General features: G+C 37.0%; 1 protein-coding gene across 5 annotated transcripts in view; it reads left to right on the forward strand.

Annotated features, from left to right (window-relative positions):
* Positions 1-20,138, forward strand: part of NBEAL1 (neurobeachin like 1) — a 174,807-nt gene that overhangs the window by 89,426 nt on the left and 65,243 nt on the right. For all 5 annotated transcript variants that reach the window (XM_056111674.1, XM_056111676.1, XM_056111677.1 and 2 more), the window contains 10 exons: positions 757-1,060; positions 5,662-5,747; positions 6,523-6,612; positions 9,094-9,262; positions 9,891-10,024; positions 10,482-10,641; positions 10,759-10,861; positions 11,972-12,128; positions 15,577-15,735; positions 19,105-19,264. In XM_056111674.1, coding sequence (XP_055967649.1) covers positions 757-1,060; positions 5,662-5,747; positions 6,523-6,612; positions 9,094-9,262; positions 9,891-10,024; positions 10,482-10,641; positions 10,759-10,861; positions 11,972-12,128; positions 15,577-15,735; positions 19,105-19,264 — 1,522 coding nt within the window. The remainder of the gene's footprint in view (positions 1-756; positions 1,061-5,661; positions 5,748-6,522; positions 6,613-9,093; positions 9,263-9,890; positions 10,025-10,481; positions 10,642-10,758; positions 10,862-11,971; positions 12,129-15,576; positions 15,736-19,104; positions 19,265-20,138) is intronic.

Genomic DNA, 20,138 nt, shown 5'->3' on the forward strand with positions numbered 1-20,138 from the left:
TTAGCTGCTCCTTGGGAGGATGGATATATGCTTTTCATCTTCATTCAGTTCTTAAGAGTTTAATTTATTCTACGTTGAAGTAATTGAGAACTCTTAGAATTGTCTTTTCAATGTAGAAGATTCTCGTTCAGAGAGCAGTCTCAGTGGATTGGAGCTCATAATTGACATGCAGGAGCCCTAGGTTATATCCACAGTACTACATGGTTCCCTGAGCACCACCAGAAGTAATCCTGAGCAAAGAGCTTTGTAGCCCCCTGAACATGGCTAGGTGTGGCCCAAATGCCCCAAAACCCACTCCTATGCACCCCCCCACACACACAATATAAGAGGCTCTGTTTATTCTATATTCATAAATTTTTAATCATAAATTTTTAAATGTTCCTGGATTCTAAGAAATAGTAAGTTAGTCTTTAATTCTATTACCTTGTCACTTTAGATAAAATCATACCACATGTAATGTAGAAAATCAATTTGAGGAATATACAAGTAAAAGATTAAAAAAATTTATATTAGGAAAGTTAAATAGATTGAATAGAACTGAATAAGATGGGAATGTTTAATGAAGCCCTCCATGTTTACATAGACATTAATGGCACTTTTCCATCTCCATTGTATTGGAACAGTAGTAAAGAATCATACACTTGCACATATTATTACCCAGTAAAAATATTTTCAGTGTACTTGCTTTTATGTGGTTTTATTTTAAATACACTAATTAAAATTACGTGGCTTATTTTGTCTGTTTTTAACTTTTAGCCATTTATTTCCTGTTGCATTGGTTCTGCTGGGCAAAGAACTACCACTCCTCCACCATCCCAAATCCCAGATCCACCATTTTCTTCTCCGATTACCCCTCATCGGACTTCATTTGGTGGAATACTGTCTTCAGCTTCCTGGGGTGGGACAATTGACAAATCAAAATCAGTTACCAAATTGATATCAGCTGGAACCCAAGATAGTGAATGGGGATGTCCTACATCTTTGGAGGGTCAGCTTGGGTCTGTTACCATTTTTCATGAAGCACTACAGCCTCCTCAGGTGAAGGCATTATATTTAGCAGGTGAGTGTGCATGGGCCAACGTTTAGTTAAACTCACATAGTCTTTTGTTGCCTAAATTTGTTTTATCTGAAGAAAATCTTTTCAGTTTATGCTGAAAGAAAAAGTTCACCACATATAGCAGTTTAAGATGTATAGTATTAACCACATAGGTCATTAGAATAGTTACCTCATACCACCAACAAGTGCCCATCACAGTTTTTATGTCACTTCTGTCTCCTTCTTCACTACCTCCTTTTAAAAATCTTTCCACATGGGGGCTGGAGCGATAGTGCAGTAGGTAAGACATTTGCCTTACTGTGGCTTACCTGGGTCTGATCTCTGGCATCCCATTTGGTCCAAACCTGCCAGGAGTGATCCCTGAGCACAGAGCCAGGAGTAAGCCTTGAGAACCCCTGAGTGAGATTTAAAAAAACAAGCAAAAAAAAAAAAACTCCACAAATAATAGATTGGAGCTTTAATAATAGCTTCAGTAAATTTAAGCAGATGGAGAATACATAATTTGGTCCTTAATACCACTTGTCTTTTCTAACAGATTTTAATAAATTGATTAGACAGAATGTGAGCCTATCTTCTGAGAAAATCATCTGTCTGAATATCAAGTTATTTCAAAGCTTGTCATATTTTTTTCTATACCTGCAGAACTTCTAAATACGATACTCTCCTGATCCCTACATGTAGCAGCAAATTTCATGAGTTTATTTTTTTCTTATGACTGAATAATATTCCTTTGTGTGTATGTACTATACACACAGTTTATTCAGTCTTCTATTCTTGGACACTTGGGTTGTGCCCAGCTTTTAGCTATTGTGAATAATGCTGCAAGGAACATAGCACTGTAGCACTGTCCTGTTGTTCATCGATTTGCTCGAGCGGGCACCAGTAATGTCTCCATTGTGAGACTTGTTGTTACTGTTTTTGGTATGTCTAATACGCCACAGGGAGCTTGCCAGGCTCTGCTGTGCGGGTGGGATACTCTTGGTAGCTTGCAGGGCTCTCCGAGAGGGATGTAGGAATCAAACCCTGGTTGGCTGCGTGCAAGGCAAACACCCTACCCACTGTGCTATCGCTCCAGCCCACTGCAAGGAACATAAGGGAGCAAATTTCTTTTCTACATTTTGTTTGTATGACCTTTGGATATATTTCAAGATGATGTGGTTGCTGGGTGAATGGAAGCTCAATTCCTAGATTTTTCAGGCATGTCCATATTGTTTTCCAGAAAAGCTAGATCAGTTGACATTCCCATCAGCAGTGGATAAGAGTCCTTTTCTCGGGTCTGGAGTGATAGCACAGCAGGTAGGGCGTTTGCCTTGCACATGGCCGACCTGGGTTTGATTCCCAGCATCCAGTATGGTCCCCTGAGCACCGCCAGGAGTAATTCCTTAGTGCATGAGCCAGGAGTAACCCCTATGCATCATCAGGTGTGACGCAAAAATAAAAAAAAAATAAAAATAAAAGAAAGGAAAAAAAAGAGTCTTTTCTCTTTGGACCCACACCAGCACTGGTTGTATCTGTTATTTTTATGTCTGTGGTGTGGAATGATATCTCATTGTTGTTTTGATTTGCATCTGATGATTAGAGTGTTTAATCATGAGTTTTTTGGCCATTTGTATTTTGCTTTGAGAAAGTTTCTGTTCATCTCTTCTTGCCTTTTTTTTTTTTGGATGGGGTTGAATTTTTTTTCTTGTAAAGTTCTACCAGTGCCTTATATATCTTTAATAGTAACCCCTTATCAGATGATTGTTGGGTAAATAATTTCTTCCATTTCGTGGGATGTCTTTATACCCAAAGGTCATCAAATCCTTTGAAGTGCAGAAGCTTCTTAATTTAATGCGGTTCCATTTGTTTATCTTTGCTTCCACTTTCTTGACCAGTGGTGTTTCATCCTTGAAAATGCTTTTAGCTTCAACATCATGGAGGGTTCTGCCTTTGTTTTCTATGTACCTTATGGATTCAGTTCTGGTATCAAGATCTTTAATTTATTTCTATTTTATTTTTATACGTGGCATTAGAAAGAGTTCTGAGTTCATTTTTTTGCACGTAGCTGACCATTTTTTCCAGAACCACTTGTTGAAGAGACTTTCCTTGTTCTATTTAATACTTTATACTTCTTTATTAAAGATTAACTGGTGATCTGAAATTTTTTAATACAGTCTTTTTCAAGTATTCTATTAGTTTTGTGCTAGCTACATGAAAGAATTTTAAAGTATTTATGACTTCTGAAAGTTTGTATAAGATTGATTCTATATCTTCATTAAATAGTTCATAAGAAGCAAAGAGTAAAGCTAATCTAGGCTTGGACCTTTAGTTATAGGAATATTTTATAAAATAAGTTCTATGAGCTGAAGAAATAGTAGACCTGGTAAAATGCTTGTCTTGCAAGTAGCTCACTTGGGTTTGATCTCTAGCACTGCATATGATCTTGTGAGCACCACCAGCAGTGATTCCTAAGCACAAAGCCAGGAGTAAGTCCTGAACATTGCAAGCTGAGGGTCAAAAGCCAGAACTTAAAAAAAAATTAAAAATAAAAATAAATTTTAGGGGGCTAGAACAATAGTACAGAGAGTAGGGGCTTTGCCTTGTATGCAGCCAACCTGGGTTCAATCCCTGGCATCCCATACAGTCCCCTAAATACCACCAGGAGTAATTCCTGAGTCCAGAGCTAGGAGTTACCCCTGAGCATTGCTGGAACGAACCAAACAACTGATGAATAAATAAATAAATTCTACTGTAGGTATGGGCTGACCCTGGTTTGCTCCCTGGTACACATGTGGTGCATTGAGCACTATCAATACTTAAATCCTGAGCACCACTGGGTGTAGCTCAGACCCAGTCCCTCTCTAAATCAAATTCTGATTGTTAGAGGTATTTTTAAAATCGTATCTGTTGTATAGTAAGATGTTAGTTGTTAAGCCTTTATATCTCAAAATTGCTACCATGATTCTAAAAAAGGCATTCTGATAGATGTATCTCTTGTACAGATATATATCTGTCACTGTCCTCCTGTTCATCGATTTGCTCAAGCGGACCCAGCAACATTGTGAGACTTGTTACTGTGTTTGGCATATCGAATACGCCATGGGTAGCTTGCCAGGCTTTACCATGTGTGCAAGATACTCTTGAGATATATATATATATATATAACCTGTAGAAGAGATATGTTATCAGAATGCCTTTTTTAGAATCATGGTAGTTTTTAGATAAATAGTACTATCTAGACTTGTATTGTTTATACTAGAACATTATCATTACATAAAATTCAACAAATTTTGAGTTCAGAATTAAATCATTTAGTGTAGTCATTACATCTGTGATTTATATTTTGTTCTTTAAATTATTTTTTGCTTATGAGATTACTCTTAAATATTATAAAGTATTAAGGGCATTTTTATGACTTCCATTATATTCATAATGTATATTATTAAGGTGTTTATTTATTAGCCATCAAAAACTGTTTTGTTTAAGATTTTTTTTCTTATAGTAATGTAATTTACTTAAATTTCCCTGATTCAAAAAAGAGATAGACTAATTCTTAATGCCACCAGTAATAAAAAAATATACAAAATTCATCATATACTCATTAAAATGGAATGGTCAGTAACTGATTACTCTGAATTTCAATGTAAAAATCGAATCTTGTTTTATTTATTTAAAATATTTTTTTATTTATTGTGGGAAGAGTTTGGGCTCACCTAGCCATGCTCAGGGATTACCCCTGGTTCTGTGCTCAGGGTTCACTCCTGGCAGTGCTTGGGCAACCATATGTCGTACCGGGGATCTTACAAAGCCTAGCTGTGCAGAAGGCACACCTTTTAACGCCTGTATTATCTTTCAGGTCCTTAGAACTTCTTTTAAATTTTTATTTCTTTATAGTTTGTTGTGTATATTGAACCCCAGGCCTCACAATTGCAAGACAACTACTCTATCTCTGAACTACATTCATAGCCATAGATTGTATTTCTTTGATTTTTTTTTTGTAGTATGATATCGATCTTTTATATTCTTTTTTTTTCTTTAGTTTTGATTTTTGGTCCATGCCCAGTGGTACAAATGGGCTGCTCCTGCCTTTTGCTCAGGAGATTCTCTTAATGGTGCTTGAGGAACCATGTAATGCCAAGAATCAAGCGTGGTTATCTGCATATAGAGCACATACTCCATCCTTTTGAGCTAGCTCTCTGGGTCTATTCTTTATTTTTATATTTATGTTTATTTGATTGTTTTGTTTGTTTTATAAATTTGAATTAATTTACATTAGGGTAATAAACTTTTTATTACTTTGATGCCAATCATCAGACTTGGTGCCTACTGTGTGCAGGGCATGTATTCTATCAATGAGCCATGTCCCTGGTCCTTAATAAAGTTTTGTTGTATTTGATGATAATATTTCATTGCTTATTTTCAGTAGTGTACAATCCAAAACTTGTTTGTTTTGGACACGTTGGAAATGATATCAAAATAGTACATTTGGTTTGTTTGCTTTAACTTTATTATTTGAGTAGCTTGAAAAACCTTAATTTAAAATTTTGTACTGGTTACATAGAACTTCCTCCGTATATTGAAACCCTATATATTTAATAATGAAAGTGTGTGTAAATAATTTTCAGGACCAAACTGTTTAAATCCTTGGAAATTCCAAGACACTGACATGGCTGATGTGCCTGGTAATGTCCTTCTCCACTACACTGCAAAGGTCAGAGTAAATGCACAAATTGTCTGTCTAGTTGTAACTGCTGTGAACTTTAAGTCTTCTCTTTATTCCCTTTGTCATTTCTGTGGGCGGTTGAGAAAAGAAGACTTGAATTGCCATTAAAAAATAACTTATCTTCAAAAGAAGTTTAGGAGCAGTAAAAATTAAGGTGCAACTACTTAAGGAGAATAAAGAAACTACCTATATACTTTCCATGTCCTATCCTTTTGTCCTCAAGGATTTATGTAATGAAAAGTACTTCAGGTCCATAAGGGTTGGTGGAATGATCAAAGGTAGATCTGAGAGGGAGAAAGTACATACTAACAATATCTACACCAAAAACCTCCCCCCACTTAAAAAAAAAAAAGCGTTTTCAGGCTTGAGAGATAAATATAGTGGGTAGGGCCCTTGCTTTGCACATAGCTGATCTGGGCTCCATGCCCAAAACCCTACATATCCCTCAAGCTCTGGGGAGGTGGGGGCCATACTTGAGTACTGTGAGGTGTGGCCCCCAATCCAACCCCAAAATATGTATTTTTTGCATCAAGTTAAACATTAAATAAGTGGTGATTGTTGATATTGTTTGGTTATATATCCTCTCCCTTTTCTTCCTCTCAGATCTACCTATGGCAATTACAGACTATTAATATTTAATTTTATAAGTAATTATTCATCGACTGTTAAATACCTTTCTAAATTGTAAGATCCATGTATAGTTTAAGTTATGCTTTGTCCTCATTTAGCTTAGCTATTTGCTATGTCTTTCTTTTATTCTTAGGCATGCAAAAATTCAATCTGTCTTGATTTATCTACTAATTGTTTGCATGGAAGGTTAACGGGAAACAAAGTAGTAAATTGGGACATTAAGGTAAGTTAATGATCAGTTGACTGTTTGCATGCTTTGTATGTTTACTAATCTTTTATAAGAGTTTACCAGACTGATCTGAATAATAGGTTCTGATTTTAAATGTTTGTAACCAAGATAAAGAGTTTGCAGCATAAGTAAACAGGTAGTTGAAAGACTTTTATTTCGTTGACATTTAGATACCTTGAACCCAGTAGCTTCCATAAGAAAAACATTCTGCCTTGTAGTTTTTCCATTTTTAAGGTATTAAATACCTTAAACTAAATGGCAGATCTCAACCCTGCTAAACATCTCAGAGACGTCACTGATTATCCCTTTACCTGAATCACACACTTTGTCCTGTCTAATCTCCACTCCATCAGCTTTCTACAAACTCAGATCTTACCCTTCTGAGGTTAAAGATGAGGAGCTTTTCCTCATCCTCATGTAACTCTTGGCGTATCTCATTTGCCTTTTTATGTGTATCTTGGTTATGTATCGGCTGAATAGGTTTTTGTTTTGATCTACAGAGTCTGCTTATTTTCCAAGACTGAGTTAACTGTTCTTATCTTGACTTACACTTTTAATACTTTATCACTCCACTTTTCTTTGTAAATAGTAACTGATTGCTTGGCTCCTTAAAAGTCCAGGAGTAGTCCTTAAGAATTTTTTGAAGGTTAAGTCATTGTGTTTTTTTTTTCTCATTGGTGCCTACCACAGGAATATACAATAACATTGTTGATTCAGTGATTAAATTACTAAAGGTTATTTGGGCTAATAGGAAAGTCAGGAGGTATACTACTTCTAAATTACAGTGTGTCCTTAATATATTAAATGGAAATTATTGTCTAAGGAATTGAAATACAAATAATAGAAGGAGCTTGCTGCTAGTAAATCAGCAAAAATTTTTAAAAAAGCACTAATTTTCTTTTTATTTCTACTTTTTTCTTTTTTTAAATTTCATTTTTCTAAACTTTTTCACAATAATTTGTTACATTTAATATTCCAACACCAATTCCACAACCATTACACATACCCACCACCATATTACAAAATTTTCCACCTTGACCCCCAAATCAGGGCCTGAATTATTCAATTTGTGTTGCTTGTTATGAATAATCCACTAAAAATGATCCAAAAAAATTTCCTTAGAGGAAAATGTTTGAAGATTTTTGTATTTTACTCTGGGGCCATTAAGCCCTTGTAAAAGAGATTAATAACATGTTAAAGGTTGAGCCTTCTGCAAACACTTTTTTCTAACACCAAATATGTATATTGCTTCAATGAAAAAAGAAATCATTCGTAAGTAGTGATGGGTTTGACATTAATGATGTGTGGGATTCCTTTTTACAGAATTCATGTGGTATAAAACTTTTTCTTACTCATGTGGCATAAAACTTTTTCTTATTCATATGATACAAAGTCTTTTTTCTCTTTGAGACTAAAAATTTAAATTTTAAGTAGGAAGATTTATGAAATTTGACAGTTTGTAGGTTAATTTTTGCCATTATTGTAAAATTGCATTTACAAGACTAGTTTATTTGTGCTACTTACATGAAAAAATTGGTGATATCACATTTCATACTTGACAGTCAACATGGCATATTTATTATATGGAATTAAAGAAATAATAAAATTATTAAGAAAAAGACTACTGGGGCTGGGAGACAGCTCAGAGGACAAAGGCACATGCCTTGCTTGCACAGTGCCTCAAATTTGATTCTTAGCACCATATGACTCTCCAGGCACTGCTGGGTGTATTATACCCTGTGCCCCTCAAGCCACTTGTATATTATCCTAACAGTAGCAATAAAAGAAAGAGAAGGTGGGGGCATGAGAAAGAACATCTTACACAGGATATGTTAGGCACTAATCTTCTCATATGTTAGTTTACTTAAGCCCTTTAACAATTTTGAAAAATGAAAATTTAGTATCCTCATTTCACACATGAAGAAATTGGGGTCAAGAGATTGGTAACTTGTCAAAGGATACTTAATGCTACTTTGGCTGTCCAAAGTAGAAACTCTGAACTTTGGTTGAATTTTCCTTTTTTCGATCACTGAAGGTAGAGGAGTCACTCATATTTCTACTCTGAATTAATTTTATTTTGTAGTTTGGGGGGTGCTCCCAAACAGTGTTCAGGAAGTCCAGGGGCCCCACAGACCCTAGAGTGCCCAAGTTACCTGGGCCAGTAAGCATTGCTTAGGGGCTTCCAGAGCTATACCTGGCAATACTCAGGGGGATCATGTGGTGCCACATAACCAATCCAGAATATGCTGTTCTGTCTCCCAAAACTTTGTCTTTTATTTTCACAGTTTATTCTCTTATTTATTATACTCAGTAAATTTGTAATCATTCTTCCCTCTTACAGGGTTTTTTGTGCTTAGGTTAGTCCATACATTGCCTAAGGCTTAGCAAATTGTGATGTCATCTATGCTCTATTGCTATTGAATAATAAAACTGACCTTGTTTTATAAGACTAAAAATGTTAATTTTATTTTTTAGGACGCCATAAATTGCATAGGTGGTTTAAATGTACTCTTTCCTTTATTGACTCAAATCAGCCACTTCAGTGAAGGACGTATTCCTGAAGAAACAAATGAAAGCACAGTTTCTGAATCGATAGCACCTTTAGAAGGAGATTGGGTGCTGTTGACCTCCACAAAGGCATCAGGTATCAAGATGAAATTAAACCAGAATAGTTACTAAGAAATTTAAGAATTCATAGAAATATAAAATGCCTTGCCACTATTAGGAAGACATTTAACCATTTATAAGCCAGGTTACCCATCCCTGGTTATACTTTTGTGTCCATAAGATTCATAATAATTAGGTTGAAAACCTTAAGTTGCTTTTGCTTTTGACTGTTCTTCATTTTTACTCCTAGTGGAAATATAACCATGTTATTTAATTAGTGTTTATATGCTTATAAGCATATAATATACAGTTGTTACTTTCTATATTATTTACATTCTATACATGGTCTTTGGAGGCAAATTTCTGAACTAAATTCCTTTGTTGTTAAAATAGGAATATGTGGGGCTGGGGCAGTAATACAGCAGGTAGGGTGTTTGCCTTGCATGCGGCTGACTCAGGTTTGATCCCTGGCATCCCATATGGTCTCCCAAGCAGTGCCAGGAGTAATTCCTGAGTACAGAGCCAGGAATAACCCCTGAGCATCGCTGGGTGTGACCCAAGAAGCCAATAAATAAATAAATAAATAAATAAATAAAATAGGAAAATGTGAACGGAATGTGAGTAGAGTAAATATGATAATTACTGACATGTTCACAATTCCACAGAATCAAGATTAGAACGGAATTTAATTGCAACATTTATTTTGATTGTGAAGCACTTTATTCAAAGACATCCTATTAACCAGGATAATCTTATTCACTCCCATGGAGTTGCCACTCTTGGTGCCTTACTGCAGAAGGTGAGTTAGTCTAACATCATGTGGATATTATTAATATATCTAATTAGAATTCTAATTTGTTGTGACATCTTTTCTTAATGAATAAATATTTTCACATTTCTCTGTTAGAGTTTGGACTGTACTAGTTGATCTAATGTATCTATCTTACAAGCAGCTTTTAAAAGTTTATACAAGAATTATTGATCTTACTTAGTAGTGTTTCATTGATATGCAGGACCTTGTTTGTTAGCTTTGACATTAGCAGTACTTGGTAAATTTAAGATATTTTAGGAGTGACAGTAGGAATGTATATTAGGAATGTTCTAGTGTTATATCAGAAAGCTCAGTGTTAAAGTTGTTTATGTTTTTATAGCCAAACTTTTTGTTTTAATGGATGTTCTAAGTTGGTCATTAGAAATTATGGTTTGTCAATTATTTAAGATGAATTTTGCAGAAAACTTTTCTGTTTGAACTTCAGGTGCCGAGCACCTTGATGGATGTTAATGTATTGATGGCAATTCAGTTGCTGATTGAGCAGATATCACTAGAGAAAAATACTCAACTCCTTCAACAAATGTATCAGTATTTACTTTTTGACTTCCGAATTTGGAACCATGGAGATTTTCCCTTTCGAATTGGTAAGATCAATCTACTTATTAAATAAATTTTTGTAGATTTTTTTGCTTGGTTTTTAGAAATTTGTAACTATCACTTTTTTTAGCTTTATCACTTAAAAGTGATTTTTTCTGTTTTAGGTCACATACAATATCTCTCCACCATCATCAAAGATAGCCGAAGAGTTTTCCGAAAGAAGTATGGTGTGCAGTTTCTCCTAGATATACTTAGGATTTATTATGGGTATGATGTCACTCCTTCTCATTTTGATTATTTTTATCTGCTACTTGATTGAGGCATGTAAATTGTTTTCCCTCAGAAATTTTAGTATCTTATAATTTCAGAAGAGCATGATAATGTTGAGTTTAAATGATGAACAATTGAAGATCACATAATGTTGAGTCTTGTCTTGTGTTTTATTAGTTTTTAACTGTAGAAGCAAATAACTCCATTTCTCTGTACTTAAGTAACTGATATGCAATGAGAAGTTAATAAAACATGACATTCTGTGATTATTTTGACAAAGACCCCTTAAAACTGTCTGCCACATGATGTGGGCTACATCAGAAATAAACTATTTTTAGCAATTTATATCTTTGTCATTGAAGCTTCAAATGATCCAACTTGGTGGGGAAAAAAGGAAAGAAGTCAAAGATACCGTGAATTCAAGTTATGGATGTCTCTCGAGTGGAATATTTCTTGTCACCACAAGGCCCTCCAAACAGTACTGGGTCTAGCGCTGCTGGGCCACAAACTCCAAGTAACTGTAGTGTTTCAGGGTTTAGACACCCCTCCTGGGGTACCATGAATTCTAATTCTAGTATCATGAATTCTAATATAATAACAAGTAAAGTAAAGGCCCTCCCGTTGATCGTCGATTTGCTCGAGCGGGCCCAGTAAAGTCTCCATTGGAGACTTTGTTGTTACTGTGTCTGGCATATCGAATACTCTCAGTTGCTTGCCGGGCTCTCTGAGAGGGGCGGAGGAATCGAACTCGGGTCGGCCATGTTGGCTGCGTGCAAGGCAAATGCCCTATCGCGGTGCTATTAAATTTTGGAGTTTTGGGACCACATCCTGTGGTACTTAGGGGTGTTTCTTGATTCTGCTCAGAAGTGACCCATGGCAGTGTTCAAGGGACTGTATGTATATATGTATCTAACAAGGGTTTCGGTTTAAGTGGCTATGTGCAAGGCAAGAGCTTTACCACCTATACTGGTTCTCTAGCCTAAGTAGTTTTTTTTTTTAATTATGAACGCATTGTCTCGCTTCACATTTCTCTAATTTTTTTTCAATAAAAACTGTCTTGGTTTCAAAAAAATTATTTGAGTTCTTCTGTTTTGCTTTCTCTTTCAGGAGTGATTGTAAATACAGTGAGCTGACTCTAGATGATATTCGAACAATAAGGACTTCTTTGTATGCATTAATTAAGTATTTTCTGTGCAAAGGTGGAACCCATGAAGAGATACAAAGTATTATGGGTTATGTTGCTGCTGTCAATGAAGAAGAACAGGTATAATACCCAAGATCTAATTTTACTTTTTAAACTTTAAGATGACTTTTTAAAAAAACTTTACATATGCTGAATCTTTTAGAATAAAATGCTTACAGTGTCACAATCAATATAGGCAGTTAAAAAGTAGATTTTATCTCAAACAAAAGTTTAATAAAATAAATGGCAATGTAATAAAAATTTTAATTATGTAGAAGATAGTGTGTGGAAATTGTTACTTTAGCTTCTCTGAAGTATATTGTCATAGATCACAAAATGTGTATTTGCTGATCATCAGTTACTGGGCATATTTCTTAGAATCATAAAACAGATAACAGATTCATAAAAATTTTGTAAAAGTACATTGGAATGCCAGGGATGTGATTCAAGTGGTAAAGCATATGCTTTGAATGTATGAGGCTCTAGGTTTGATCCCTGACACTACCCCCCCCACACACACACACACTTCCTCCCAACATTACCAAATTGTAACTTTCATAACAACTTTTTAAAGTGCATTGTAAATGTATTTCTAATTAATTGTGTTGTTGTTGTTTTTGATCCACACTTAGTGGCACTCAGAAGCTATTCCTGGCACCTTGTTCAGGGGTCACTCCTGTTGGTGCTCAGAGTACTGGGAATTGAATTTAAACCTCCCATGTGCAAAACATGCACGTTGGTCCTATGAACTATCGCTCCGGCTCATATTTCTAATCCCTGCCTCCCCCCAGACAGTGACTCACAGAACATAGAGCTGTATGAATTCTCTTATCCCAACAGTAGTAGGGACTAAGTTTATGTCCTTATACTTGCACTGAGTACTTTTTAAACCACTGAGTCATCTTCTTGCCACTTTGATGCCCAGGATCCTCAAAAAACAGAGATATTGATATTATCTCAGTATTTGTGAGTAGTACTGGGGTTTGAACTTGATGCCTTATACTAGTTAGAAAAGTGCTTCAAGCCATTGCACCATCTTTTGTGGTTATTAATTTTTTTCGTGGGGGTGGGGGTGTGGGGAGCGGTTGTTCCAAGTTTTTCTGAAAGTTTATTTTTTTAATGGTTTCTTTTAATATTAAATCACTGTGAGATACACAGTTACAAAATTGTTCGTGATTGGGTTTCAGTCATACAATGTTCCAATACCTGTCTCTTCACCAGTGTACATTTCCTACCACCCAGTAACCCCAGTGTCCGTTCTTACACCCCTTAACCTCAGTCTGCCTCTACTGCAGGCACTTTTCTTCTCTCTTTCTCTCTCTCTCCCCCCCCCCTCCCCCCCCCCCCCCCCCCCCCCCCGCCACATCCCCTGCTGTGCGCTTGCTCTTCCTTTCGGGCATTACGGTTTGCAATGCAGATACTGAAAGGTTATTATGTATATCCCTTTACCTATTTTCAGCACTCAATTCTTTTTTTTTTTTTGGCTTCTTGGGTCACACCCAGTGATGCACAGAGGTTACTCCTAGCTTTCCACTCAGGAATTACTCCTGGAGGTGCTCAGGGGACCATATGGGATACTGGGAATCAGTCCAGGGTTGGCTGTGTGCAAGGCAAATGCGCTAGCCGCTGTACTATTGTTCCAGCCCCTCAGCACTCAATCTTGTCCAGAGTGATCATTTCCAACTGCCATTATCATAGTGGTCCTTTCTCTATCCTAACTGTCCTCTCCCTACCACTTGTGGCAAGCTTCCAATTGTGGGCCAGTCCTCCTGGCTCTTGTTTCTACTGTCTTTGGATAATAGTCACAAAATATGTTTTTTTCCCCCCCACAAATGAGTGCAGACATTCTATGTCTATCCCTCTCCTTCTGACTCATTTCACGTAGTATGATACTCTACATGTCATCCATTTATAAGCAAATTTCATGACTTCATTTTTCCTGGTGGAGGTGTAGTATTCCATTCTGTAGATGTGTTATCTGAGGCATTTTTAGAAACCCTATATTTCTTTTTAAAATATCTTTACCTCCATTCTTGTTTTATACCTCAAAAAATGTCCTTGAAGGCAGTGGTTCTTAAGATCTGGTTTCTGATCATTTTTGCCAGGGAACTTGTCATAAATACAAAAAATGCTGTTGGACTTAGTGCTTTAAGCTATTCTAGTCCATGGTAAAATTTATAAGTTGCCTATAAAATATATGGACTAGGAGTTACTCTGCCTATTTGCACCTTTGGAAACATATTTTCAGAGAGATTGTAGGACTTAAAAAAGTCACACAACTGATAAAACTGGAATGTAGCCCATTATTTACTAGGTTATTTTACTTGTACTATTTTACTGCTTTTTATATACCACTCCACCAAATTTGAGTAGCCTTAATTTATCTTGACTCATTTAAAATTCTTCCCTTTTTTTTTTTTTTTGGCTTTTTGGGTCATACCGAGCAATTCTCAGGGTTACTCCTGACTCTGCACTCAGGACTCACTTCTGGTGGTGCTCAGGGAACCATATGGGATGCAAGGATTGAACCTGGGTCAGTTGTGTGCAAGGCAAATGCCTTTCCCACTGCACTATCACCTTGGCCTCCATATTTTCCCCTCTTTCATTAACTGGTCAGTTCAAAGTTATTGACAAAAAGTTTGCTATAAGCAAAGAATAATACTAGACATAGCACAGCGGGTAGGGCGTTCGCCTTACAAGCGGCCAACATGGCCGACCCGAGTTCGATTCCTCCGCCCCTCTCGGAGAGCCCGGCAAGCTACCGAGAGTATTCGATATGCCAGACACAGTAACAACAAAGTCTCCAATGGAGACGTTACTGGGCCCGCTCGAGCAAATCGACGATCAACGGGAGGGCCTTTACCTTACCTTTACCTGTTGTTAGTATATTATGATCGGTAAATAATTATTCTTACTTTTAGCTTAGTGAAAGAAGGAGAGGATAGGTGAGATAAATTTCGAGGAGAGGTAGTACAGAGGATAGAGCACTTGCCTTGCATGCAACCAATCTAAATCTGATCCTTGGCATCCCATATGTTACCGCTGAACTTTGCCAGGAGTGATCTCTGAGTGCAGAGACATGGTAGGCCCTGGGTATTCTGGGTATGGCCTCCCAAACAAAAAAAAAAATTAAATTCTGAAACAAAAAAAAAATGCAACCATAATGATTTCTGTAAGAGAAATAGAGTCCTTTGTATTTTTCTTTATAGGTACTACGCGCTGAGGAATTTAGAAATGGCTTTACAGAGGATATAGATAGGTGCAGTTTAGTACATGAATTTAAGTAGGAAGAGGATCTAAAAGGAAATGGAATAAGTCTAAAGGGTAAAAAGAAGGACCAGGGATGTGGCTCAGTGGCGATGCACAAGCCTCATATATGTAATACTCTGATTTTATTTGTAATTGAGGGAAAGGCAGTTTTGGCATAGAAGACAGTTCAGTTAAACTGAACATTAGATTTTTATATGGTTTAGTTAAATATTTTGTAGTTTGTGTCTGTTTTATTTTTTTGTTTGTTTCATTTTAATAGCTCTTTGGAGTTTTGGATATTCTTCTCAATCTCCTACGTACTAGCCCAACCAGAGGCCAGCTTTTCTTACTGCTGTTTGAACCAGGAAATGCTGACATACTTTATGCATTGCTCTTAAATCAGAAGTACTCTGACAGACTAAGAGAAATCATTTTTAAGGTATAAACTTTTCTTATATTTGCAACATTTATAGGAATTTACTTGCAATATCAATTTTATACATGTAAATTTTCATTTTTAAATATTTTACTTTTAATATTTTGTTTTGATTTTTTGCCTACAATTGTGTTGTAATATGATTAATAATTTCAGTGGAAATCTACCTTTGTATACTATTCTCTATAAAATGTCTCATCATCTTTTTGACTCATGGTAAACCTATGTTGCACGTCAGACATTTTAGCAGTTAATAATAGCTAACCTTAGATCACAATCACGATCATCCTGTTGTTCGTCGATTGCCTCGAGCAGGCACCAGTAACATGTCCTTCGTCCTAGCCCTGTGAAATGCTCTTTCAGGTTTAGGAGAATGAGACCCATCATTGTTACTAGTATTTGACATATTGAGTATGCCACGGGAGTTTGCCAGACTCTGCTGTGCGGGCAGGATACATTTGGTAGCCTGCTGGGTTGTCCAGAGTAAGAACGAGATAATAAGATGTCTCATGGTCCACCAAGCGCTTCCGGGAGCTGGGTTTTATAGTCTCTGGTGTTGGCCGTTGATGGGATTACCTGGCACCGGGGCAGTTGGTGGGTGTGATTCCTGTCTGCTGGAAGATGGGGATCTGGGTGGAGGATGCTCAACTCCGATCCGAGCAGGTTTGGAGATCTCAGCCCCGGGACCCGCATGCCTGGATTTCTCTGCCAGTTCCTTCATGCATGAGGTTTGTCCGGACGTGTGGAGAGTGGTTGAGTTTCCCTCCCCGCCCAAGCAGAGCCCCGACAGCCGAAGACCTCCAGAATCAGCCACAGCCATGCTGAGATCACTCTCCACTCTTAAGCTCCACTTTAGCTCATTCTAAAAAAAAAAAATTTTGAATCACACCCAGAGGTGCTTGGGAGCTACTCACCCCTGCTCCTTAATGAGAGGTTGCTCCCAGAAGTGCTTGGTGGATCATATGGTGCTGGGGTTTAAATCCCAGCTCTCTGTTCTCTCTACCTTTGGCTCTCTAGCTTAAGTTTATTAATGCTTACCAAAACTTTTTGGAGTGGTTTAAGAATTGACACAAATTGATGTTTTAGAAATAAATATTTATTTTTTTTATATTTTTAAATTTGGGGGTAACACCCAGCAATGCTCAGGGTTTATAGGAATACTCACGACTGCACTTGGGAATTACTCCTGGTGGTGCTTGGGCACCATATGGGATGTTAAGGATTGAACCTGGATTGACCTCATCTAACAAGCATCCTTACCCGCTGTACAATTGTTCCGGCCCCTAGAAATGGATTTTTATTTTATTTTAGAGGGAGTTTCCCACACTGTGATTAGGGGATCTATGGGACACTCTTTGGAAATACTTTGCCAACTGGGCTGAATGGATCAATCCTGGGGACTACAAGGTCACACTAGTGGTGCTGGGGGGAGGAGGAGTGTGCAGTTCTAGGTATAGGACCTGGGACCTTGATAATGTGCCACTGACATCTCAGATGTCTTCCTGTCCCAGAATTTAGTTTATTTGCTTATTCAAAGCTTTGAGTTTAGTTAACGTCTCCTACTACACCTTTTTGTTAACTGAGAATAAAGAAGTCAGTCATACTTCTTTTGCTCTTGATTTTTCTTCGTGTGATTTATTCTTTGATTCATTTTTCTCTGACAGTCATTTCTTCTTTATCATTAATGCTACATTTTGCAGTCTAGTTATAGGGTTATGCTAGGATTGTCTATGTTTGGAATCTTTAAATTTTGGAAAAGAGAGAGGCCAATTTTATGTGATGCTATGATGTGACGCATTTGAATATTGATTATGGTATCTCCTGAGGCCATCCTTTAAAGTACCAGGATTCTGTTGGAGAAAGAAATGAATTCAGTTAATACATTATTTATTATTTATTTTTATTGGGGCCATCTGGGGCACTGGATCTGCATGTGTCTGGGGTTTGCCAGTGATAGTTTCCTTTGGGGGCTATTTTTGGGGTGGGGAATGGGGGCTCTGTATCGCCAGAGATACCCTGAGGCTTACTCTGGCTCTGGCCTCAGGTATTATTCCTGGGAGGCTCTGGGGGCCTGGAGTGATAGCACAGCGGTAGGGCTGCATAGCTGGCATGGCCGAGCTGAGTTCAATTCCTCCACCCCTCTCGGAGAGCCCGGCAAGCTACCAAGAGTATCTCACCTGCACGGCAAAGCCTGGCAACCTACCTGTGGTGTATTAGATATGCCAAACACAATAACAAGTCTCACAATGGAGACATTACTGGGCCCGCTTGAGCAAATCGATGAGCAATGGGAGGACAGTGCAGTTAATACATTATCCAAAAAATGTATTCCTCATAGAAGTTATTTATGATTACTGTCAAAGTTACCCATTTTGTATTGGGTTTCAACATATTTTAAAATTATGATCTAAAATACAGTAATAAAATGATAAATGAAAAAAAGATGTTACTAACTTATTCTCTCACTTTAAAAGGCATATGAATTGTTTCATAAAATGTTTTCTTGTTAGAAATTATTTTAATAACTATTATTTAAATGGATTATTAGACTGTGTTAAAAATATCTTTGTTCTGGGGACTAGAATGGTAGTACAGAGGGTAGGGAGTTTGCCTTGCACACGACCGACCTGTGTTTGATCCCCAGCATCGCATATGGTCTCCTGAGCACCTCTAGGAGAGTGATTCCTGTGTGCAGAGCCAGGAGAAACCCCTGAGCATTGCCAGGTGTGACCCAAAAAGCAAAAAATAAGTAAATAAATAAAAATAAAATAAAATCTTTGTTCTTATTCATAACATGCCTTTGTTTTTCTGGGTTTGTTTTGATTTAAATCTTATTCATCAAAATTTTTTAATCATTTATGGGGCTGGAATGATAGCACAGCGGTAGGGCGTTTGCCTTGCACGCAGCCAGCCTGGCCAAGCAGGGTTTGATTCCTCCTCCCCTCTCGGAGGGCCCAGCAAGTTACCGAGAGTATCTCGCCTGCACAGCAAAGCCTGGCAAGCTACCCATGATGTATTGATATGCCAAACACAGTAACAAGTCTCATGATGGAGACGTTACTGGGCCCGCTCGAGCAAATTGATGAAGAACGGGAGGACCGTGATCTGTTTTTATGTGCCCCAAATATTTATAAACATGATAAAATTTTAAATACAGATATAGTTTAATTTTATTCCTAAATATGTATTTAATTATGGTATGAAATGGACTGTTCCTCCTAGTTGTTGTGAGATTTGGTTTTGTATACTTTATAAAATAAAATGATGCTTTAGAAACAGTGTATAGTATTATTTTATTCAGTCTCAGTCTGAGTAACAAACTGTCCTTAGTTCTCGTATGTATGTTATCTACATTATCACTGTTGTAACCAGGTTTTGGAGCAAATGTTGAAATGCACTAATGTTTATGAACGAAGTAAACAACGTATTCGACTCAGAGAAGTTGGTTATTCAGGATTGGGACTTCTTCTTAATGAATCACCTGTTAGTGCCTCTCTTATTAAAAACCTCATCCATCAAATCATCAATACAGGTAGAATGCAGGCTGATAGTTCTGTTATACTTAAGAACTGTTTTTCACATTTGCATGATTCCGTTTTATGGTTTTTAAATTTTTCTTGCACACATTTTCCCATCTTTCTTCAGCTTGATGTTAGTTGATTTAGCAGGACTGTCTTTGGGTGCTTTTTTTCGTCTGTACTTCTGTGTTTCTCACTCTCCAAGGAATAATATAAGCTTTAATTAATAGACTGATAGTAAATAGTTATTAACTAAGTTATTGTTAAATAATTAAAATTTTAAAATAAGACCAACACAGTAGAATTTATATAAAACACTCTTATTTATTATATGGGGCTCCCCAGTGTGCTACATCATCAGTGCTAGGGAGGCCATGTGGTACCAGGTATCAAAACCAGGGCCCTATGAATGCCAGGCATATGCCTCTGCTCTTTGAACTAACTCCATGACCCAGTGAAAAATAGTCTTTTTCTTTTTTTGGTGGGGAGGACATTTTCTTTGGTACAATTTGTGGATTCCAGTGTGATTATCAAGGTCTTTAGGTCTTTAATTCACTTTGATAGTGGCTTCTGTGCATGGTATGGTTTTTTTTTTTTTTTTGTATGTGACTGACAGTTTTTCAGAACTATATGCTTAAGAAACTTTCCTTGTTTCTTTGTCAAAGATTAACTCTCAATATACCTATAGTATATTGGTCCAGATATATAGATCTATATCTGGACTTTCACTTCTGTTCCATTGGTCTCGGAATGTTCTTACTCCCATACCCTATTTTGATTACTGTAGCTTTATAGTATATTTAAAATAGGGGAAGGAGAAGCTTCAGATCTTCTTTTCCCCAGGATTGCTTTGACTATCCTGAGGGTTTTATTATTCCATATAAATTT

The sequence above is a fragment of the Sorex fumeus genome, unplaced genomic scaffold (genome assembly GCF_029834395.1).
Source record: "Sorex fumeus unplaced genomic scaffold, SorFum_2.1 ptg000014l, whole genome shotgun sequence".
In the NCBI taxonomy this organism is placed as follows: domain Eukaryota; kingdom Metazoa; phylum Chordata; class Mammalia; order Eulipotyphla; family Soricidae; genus Sorex; species Sorex fumeus.